A 7992-nucleotide genomic window follows, 5' to 3' on the forward strand; every position below is an offset into this window, starting at 1 on the left:
TTGCTGGAATTACAAGAGTGAGCCACTATGCCCTGCTCAACTGACTTTAAAATAGAGAGATCATCCCAGATTATCTGGCTGGGCCCAGTGTAATCACAAAAGTCCTTAAAAGTTGCAGAGGGAGGCAGAACAGTTCAGAGTCAGAGAGATGTGACTATGGCTGAATGGTCATAGAGATACAAGGATGCTGGCTTTGAAGCTGTAAGAGGGGGACCACAAACCCCCAGAAGATGGAAGAGGCAAGGACGTGTACTTTCTCTACAGCCTCCAGAAAGGAAGGCAGCCTGCCAACATATGTTTTACTAGCACAGTGAGACCCATGTTGGACTTCTAATCTAGAGAAGTAAAATAATGAATTTGTGTCGTTTTAAGCCACTAGATATGCGGTAATTTGTTATGGGAGCAACAGGAAAGTAATGACACTAGTTAACTGATTTGTTCACAAGAGTGCCAAGAAAATTGTATGGAGGAAGAAATAGCCTTTTTGTTTTGTTTTGTTTTTGAAAGAGGGTTTTCTTCTTTGTCACCCAGGCTGGAGTGCAGCGGCACGATCTTGGCTCACTGTATCCTCCAACTCCTGGCCTCAAGCCGTCCTCCCACCTCAGCATCTCAAGTAGCTGGGACTATAGGAATGCATCACAACACCAGGCTAATTTCTTTCTTTCTTGTTTTTTTTTTTTTGGTAAGATGGGTTTTACTATGTTGCCCAAGCTAGTGAAAAAGTCTTTTCGCAAATGATGTTGGGACAACTGGATATCCACATACAAAAGAATTAACTTGAACCTCTACCTCCCACCATATATAAAAATTAACTCAAAATGGACCGCGTGTGGTGTTGCATGCCTGTAATTCCAGCCTTTGGGAAGGCCACAGCAGAAGGATCCCTTGAGCTTAGGAGTTCAAGGTGGCAGTGAGCTATGATTATACTACTGAACTCTAGCCTGGGTGACAAAGTGAGATGCTGCTCCTTAAACAAAACAAAACCCTTCAAAATAGATAATGAACTTAAATGTACGAGCAAAAACTGTAAAAGTCTTAGAAGAAAACAGCAAATCTCTGTGACCTTGGGTTAGGCAATGGTTTCTTAGACAAGACACAAGAGCAAGCAAGAAAAGCTAAAACAGGCCAGGCCTGGTGGCTCAGGCCTGTAATCCCAGCACTTTGGGAGACAGAGGCTGGTGGATCACCTAAGGTCATCAGTGACCAACATGGTGAAACCCCCTCTCCATTAAAAATATAAAAGTAAAGTAGCCAGGTGGTGGCAGGTGCCTGTAATCCCAGCTACTTGGGAGGCTGAGGCGGGAGAATCGCCTGAACCTGGGAGGCAGAGGTTGCAGTGAGCCAAGATCACACCATTGCACTCCAGCCTGGGCAACAAGAGTGAAACTCTGTCAGGGGGATGAGGAGGGGAGGGGAGCCTGCCAAGGGGGCTCATGCCTGTAATTCCAGCACTTTGGGAGGCCGAGGTCAAGACCAGCTTGACCAACATGGAGAAACACTGTCTCTACTAAAAGTACAAAATTAGCCAGGCGTGGTGGTGCATGCCTGTAATCCCAGCTACTCTGGAGGCTGAGGCAGAAGAATCACTTGAGCCAGGGAGGCCAAAGTTGCTGCAAACCGAGATCGTGCCATTGCACTCCAGCCTAGGCAACAAGAGCAAAACTACCTGTCTCAAAAAAAAAAAAAAAAAAAAAAAAAGATAGGTCACTGACGTTGGTATACAACCCCCACTGCTAAATGTGATTGGCTTTTAAAAAGATAGGCTAGGCCGGGCGTGGTGGTGCACGCCTGTAATCCAAGCACTTTGGAGGCCAAGGCGGGTGTATCACCTGAGGTTGGGAGTTCAAGACCAGCCTGACCAACGTGGTGAAAACCCATCTTTAAAAGAAAAAAATGTGTAATATTTTTAATTAAAAAAATAAAAAGATAGGCTAAGGATTTGAATATACAATTCTTCAAAGAAGATTAACAAATATCCCATAGCACATGAAAAGATGCTCAACATGATTAGTCATCAGGAAAATGTAAATAAAAACCACAATATCATACCGTTTCACACCTACTAGGATTGCTAAAATCAAAAAGACAGGCAACAACATGTGTTGGTAAGGATAAGGAAACATTGGAACCCTTATACCTCACTGATGGGATTGAAATTGGTACAGCCAACTTGGAAGACAGTTTGGTAGTTCCTCAAAATGTTAAATATAGATTCGTCATGTAACTCAACAATTCTGCTCCTACATATCTAAAGATAAATGAAACCATATGTCCACATAAAACTTATACAAGAATATTCATAGCAGCTCTATTCATAATTGCTAAAAAGTAGAAATAACCAGGCTGGGCAGGATGGCTCACACCTCTAATCCTAGTACTTTGGGAGGCTGAGGCAGGTGGATCACGAGGTCAGGAGTTCAAGACCAGTCTGGCCAACATAGTAAAACCCCATCCATCTCTACTAAAAATACAAAAATTAGCCTGGCATTGTGTCATGTGCCTATAGTCCTAGCTACTCAAGAGACTGAAGCAGGAGAGGCAAGAGACTTGAACCCAGGAGATAGAGGTTGCAGTGAGCTTAGATGGTGCCACTGCACTCCAGCTTGGGCAACAGAGTGAGACTTCATCTCAAAAGAAAAACAAGGTAGAAAGAACCAAAATGTCCATCAACTAATGAATGGATAACCAAAATATGGTATATCCATACAAAGGAATATTATCTGGCAATAAAAAGGAATAAAGCAATGATACATGCTACAACATGAATGAACTTTGCCAACATGCTAACTAAAAGAAGTCAGATGCAAATGACTATATATTGTATAATTCCATTTATATGAAATGTCTAGAATATACAAACCTATAGAAACAGAGTAGATTTGTGGTTTCCAGGGGCTGGGGGAAGAGTGGGGACCAATTGCTAACAGGTACAGGATTTCTTTTTGGGGGAACAAAAATGTTCTAAAATTAGATTGTGGAGATGGTTCTACAACCCTGTGAATATACTAGAAGACATTGATTTGTACTCTTTAAATGGGTAGATTGCAAGGTATGTGAATTATATCCCAATAAAATGGTTAATAAAATAGTTATTAAAACATATGGCTGAGCACAGTGGCTCACTCCTGTAATCCCAGCACTTTGGGAGGCCAAGGTGGGCAGATCAGGAGATCAGGAGATGGAGACCATCCTGGCTAACACTGAAATCCCTTCTCTACTAAAAACACAAAAAATTAGCTGGGCATGGTGGCTCACACCTATATTCCCAGCTACTTGAGAGGCTGAGGCAGGAGAATCGCTTGAACCTGGGTGGCGGAGGTTGCAGTAAACTGAGATTGCACCACTGCACTCCATCCAGCCTGGGCGACAGAGCGAGACTCCGCCTCAAAAAATAAAAAATAAAAAAGCCATATATAATAGGTATATCCCAAGGGGGAGATAGGTGTGGTGCAGCAGCTCAGCCCAGACAGCCTGTGTGGATGGGAGAGCAATAGATGAAGGAGGCGGTCAGAGCTGTAAAGTATGTGGCCCAAGAGTAGAGGGGCTTGAAGGAGAAACTGAGTGCACTGAACAATTTTGTCTGCTTCACAGTTTTATCCAGGGCCAGCCTTTGGATGACCTAGGAAGAAAGTCCCAGAGTCCAGAGGAGGAGATTTTATGATGTCATCACCTGACCTTTATGACATAGGCACATGCCGCCAGGGAGAAATCAACTCAGGGAATGGGGCCCCCAGCTCCCATTGGGGGCGGCGACCCTGGTGTCACCCCTTAGACAAAGTCCCAGTCTCCCAGAGGCTTTTACCAGCTGGCCCCATTTCTGCTGCTGCTGGGTATAATAAGCCATCTCCACCTGGGCCAGGGTGAGCTAGAGGACATCAGCATTAGGGGCGACAAGGAGTCAGAGGAACCAGAGTGGCAGAACACTGGGATGCTTGCAGAACCCCCAAGTCAGGATTAGGAGAACAAAAGCTTGTACCACAGGCCTCCACCTGGCTAAAGGAGGACTGAGGGCAAAACTCAGGGCTCAGACAGAAACCCGAGTTAGGGTTAGATGCTGGGAAGAAAGAGAGGTGTAGCCACCATTTGTTGACTCTGCTTCTCTCACCCAGATCCTCTCAATGCTGAAGTGCCTGTGAGAAACAGTCCAGAGGAATCCTCACTGGTAAGAGCTCCCAGCACCAGAACACCTCAATTCATGTTCCCATCTCAGCCCCATCCCCTGAACCCCTCCTCCAACTCCATCCTACTCTCCCTTCCTCCTTATTCCTCTCCTCCCCACTTCTCACCTTCCCAGGAGCATTCTGCCAGTTCCTTTGATCCCAAAGGTGACATGGATTAAAAGTCTTGGTGAGTTCAGCCTGGAACTAGGGACATGAGGCAGAGCTGGAAATGGACCAATTCTCCCAGTGTCTTGGGCTCTCTCTTTTCTCTCCAGGTCCTATGGCTTTGTCTTCCTCTCTGCCCCACCAGATAATTGCTGCTGTCCCTCAGCTCCCAAGAGGCAGCTGTGATTCTCCATCCCTGTACATCCCTCATCAATGGCTGACTGCAAAGACTTGAGAAGTCAAGCTGAGTCCCATGCTCCTGCCTGAACACCCAGAGAGCCTGGTGCTGGAGGGCTGGCCTGCCACCAGCACCTGCACCCACACCAGGCTGAAGCCACCCTCTGCACACAGAAGGTGGCCTTGATTTCTCAGGCACAGCTGACCTCAGAGATACTGGGCCTGACTCTGCCAGGTTTCTCATCCCTGGTTTTGTTGCCCAGTCCCTTCTGGATTCAAGGCGATGTTGCCTCGAAACAAGGACCAGGTGCTGCCACAGAACTCAGTGCTCCCTAGGCGCTCCCCTTGGGGCCTCTCACAACTTGTGGACTCCTCTCCTCACAACCTACAGCCTCTCTCTCCCCATCAGTCCCTCCCTTCCTCTCACCCACCATTCTCTTCCACTCAGTTCCATCCCCCATCCTCACCTCCACCAGCATCCCCTTCTCCTGGCTTCCATTCGGCTCTTTTGCCTCAAATTCTGACTTAGCTCCACATCCCTATTCTCTCTTTCTCCCAAGTTCCCCTACTCTCTTTCACCAGAATCACCTCTCTCTCTCCTGTCCACATTCATCTTCTCCCTTGAACCACTGGCTATACCCTTCTCCTCCTCAGAGCCCCTCCTTCTCTCCCTCCCAGCTCCAGAACTCCTCCCTTCCCCACTTACGGTGCCAGTCTCCTTCCCAGCCCGAAAACCTGCCTAACTCCACACTCACTTCCCTAAGCCCCAGCCTACCTTCTCATAGGCTCCACTCTAACCGGCAGACATGGCACTGGCATCAGTCCAGGGACACCGGCTCCGGGTCCGCTGGGGTGGTGGAGAGATGCGTGCCAATCGAGAAGGATCCTGCACACTTCAGGGACCCAGGGGCCCTGGCCCAGGCCCTGGTGGTTCATCTGGGGCACCACCGCATAGCACACGACCTGCGGCTACTGCTTTTGCAGCGCCTGTGGCTAGGCAGAGCTGGCCAGGCCCCAGTCGTGGAGTATCCTGTGTGCCTGGTGTGTCTCCGGCCCTGCACCCCCTCCTGCCCCATGCCCAAGTACAAGACTGGACCCCGGCTGCTTGCCTTCCCTCAACTACAGCCCTGTGTGCAGGGCCAGGAATCTGGGCCACTCCGAATAGGCATCGGCTTTGGCCTCCGCCTACCTCGAGGCCAGGCCAGGGCCTTGCATCTGCTGCCAGAAAAAAGGTTGAAGGAAGTAGGGCCTCAGGGCGAGGCTACTCAGGCCTGTGGGCATCCATCCGGAGCATCTCAGCCTCCAGCAGCTCAGGCCTGGGCAGACCCAGCCCCAGGCACAGACCCCCAGACCAGGAGCTTCAGGTCTGCAGGCCCTCAACCACCGAACTCCCCACCATGTTTCTCCGGGCCTGTACCTCGGACACCAAAACAGGCCACTACCTCCCCGAAGCCCAGGCCTGCCCCTGCTCCAAAGAGGTCAATTTCTCCGGAACTCATTCTCCAAAAGTCACAAGTCTAGTTCCAGAGCCATGGAGGCTCCCTGGAGCACCCCCTCCAAATGCCACTCTCCCAACCAGGCCCCAGATCTCAGGGAGTCCCCGAGACACCCTGAAGGGCTGGCTGGCTGGAGGTCAGGTGTGTTCTCCTGCCCTGAACCCTGGGAGCCCCTTGTGGAGTCTCCTCTCTCCTGACTGAAGAGGACCAAGGGCACCAAGGCCCCATTCAGCCTTCTGTGTATCTAATAAAGTCTGGCCCTGTGAAACTTATGTTTGTGTCCTGCTGAGTCCACAGAATGAGTGGCTATAACTATAGGGGTGCCAGTCCCCAACAAGACCCTTGGTTGGGGGAGGAGTTGGTTCATGCCTATAATCCCAACACATTGGGAGGCTGAAGCAGGAGGATTACTTGAGACTAGGAGTTTCAAACCAGTCTGGGCAACATAGGAAGACCCAGTCTCTCCAAAAAAAATAAAATAAAAAAATTAGCTGAGTGTGGTGGGGTATGCCTGTACTACCAGCTACTCAAGAGGCTGAAATGGGAAGATCATTTGAGTCCAGGAGTTCAAGGTTGTAATGGGCTATATCACGCCACTGCACTCCAGCCTGGGTGACAGCAAGACCCTGTCTCAAAAAAAAAAAAAAAAAAAAAAAAAAAAAAAAAAAGAGGCTGGGTGTGGTGGCACACAACTGTAATCCCAGCACTTTGGGAGGCTGAGGTGGGCATATCACTTGAGATCAGGAGTTCAAGACCAGCCTGACCAACATGGTGAAACTCCGTCACTACTAAAAACACAAAAATTAGCCAGATATAGAGGCAGGCGCTTGTAATCTCAGCTACTCAGGAGGCTGAGGCAGAAGAATCGCTTGAACCCAGGAGGCAGAGGTTGAGTGAGCCAAGATGGCACCACTGCACTCCAGCCTGGGCGACAGAGAGTCTGTCTCTTAAAATAAATAAATAAATAAGAAGAAAGAAAGAAAAAAGACTGGGGAGTATGGTGTCAAAGGAAACAGAAAGGCCAGAAAAGCAGGTGCCATGTATCCAAGGAGGACAATGGACCCACAGGCCTGGGGACTTGAGATGTGCAGAGGAGGGCTGGGTGCGGTGGCTCGTGCCTGTAATTCTAGCACTTTGGGAGGCCAAGGCAGGCAGATCACAAGGTCAGGAGTTCAAGACCAGCCAGGCCAACATGACAAAACCCCATTTCTACAAAAAATACAAAAATTAGCCAGGGATGGTAGCAGGCACCTATAATCCCAGCCACTTGGGAGGCTGAGGCAGGAAAATCACTTCAACCCTGGAGGCAGAGGTTGCAGTCAGCCAAGATCGCATCACTGCAATACAGCCTGGGCAACAGAGCGAGACTCCATCTCAAAAAAAAAAAGGAGATGTGTAGAGGGTTGGGCCAGGCCCTTCACACATCTAATTCAATTCAGGGGGGCAGATATTGGTATCCCCAAAGATGCAGACACTGCCCCATTCCTCTGGGTGCACCTTACGTTAATGAGGATGCAGGAGGGGTGTCTCCCTGCAGGGAAGGATATCCCTCGAGCTCACTCTCAGGAGTGCACAGAGGTCCTCATCAGAAACCCGAGGGTGCCCTCAGGAGGATGGAGTGTCAGGTGCAGAAGATAACTGCCCAGGAGCTGAAATGCTCCCTCTGAGGCCAGCAAAGTAGCTAGCCACCCACCAAGCCACCAGGGCAGGAGTGTGAAACCCTGAGAAAAGGAATGGCAGACACCGTTCCTGCCTATTGTGGGGAGGTGGGTGTTAAGGATGACAGAGTTTCCCCATACAAGGAAGTGATGTATTCAGTATTTGAAGTCAGGTTTATTTTTTTATTTTTATATAAAGACAGGGTTTCACCATGTTGGTCAGGTTGGTCTTGAACTCCCAACCTCAGGTCATCCACCCGCCTTGGCCTCCAAAGTGCTTGGATTACAGGCGTGAGCCACCACGCCCAGCCAGTCAGGTTTATTTTTAAGTTCATG

The 7992-nt window shown here is 49.1% G+C and overlaps 1 protein-coding gene and 1 non-coding gene across 2 annotated transcripts; both read left to right on the forward strand.

Moving 5' to 3' along the window:
* The first annotated feature begins 3732 nt into the window (after window positions 1–3732).
* Window positions 3733–4606, forward strand: LOC100406150 (uncharacterized). The gene is made up of 4 exons (XR_013526721.1): window positions 3733–3860; window positions 4110–4162; window positions 4295–4347; window positions 4471–4606. It is a non-coding gene; the product is annotated as an uncharacterized LOC100406150 (transcript).
* A 34-nt stretch (window positions 4607–4640) lies between these two features.
* On the forward strand, window positions 4641–6164 carry PRR30 (proline rich 30). The gene is given in 2 exon segments (XM_078349670.1): window positions 4641–4996; window positions 4999–6164. Coding segments are annotated over 2 exon segments (1236 nt in total). The 5' UTR covers window positions 4641–4785; the 3' UTR covers window positions 6024–6164.
* Window positions 6165–7992: the final 1828 nt, after the last annotated feature.

This window comes from Callithrix jacchus, chromosome 14 (assembly GCF_049354715.1).
Source record: "Callithrix jacchus isolate 240 chromosome 14, calJac240_pri, whole genome shotgun sequence".
NCBI classification, from domain to species: domain Eukaryota; kingdom Metazoa; phylum Chordata; class Mammalia; order Primates; family Cebidae; genus Callithrix; species Callithrix jacchus.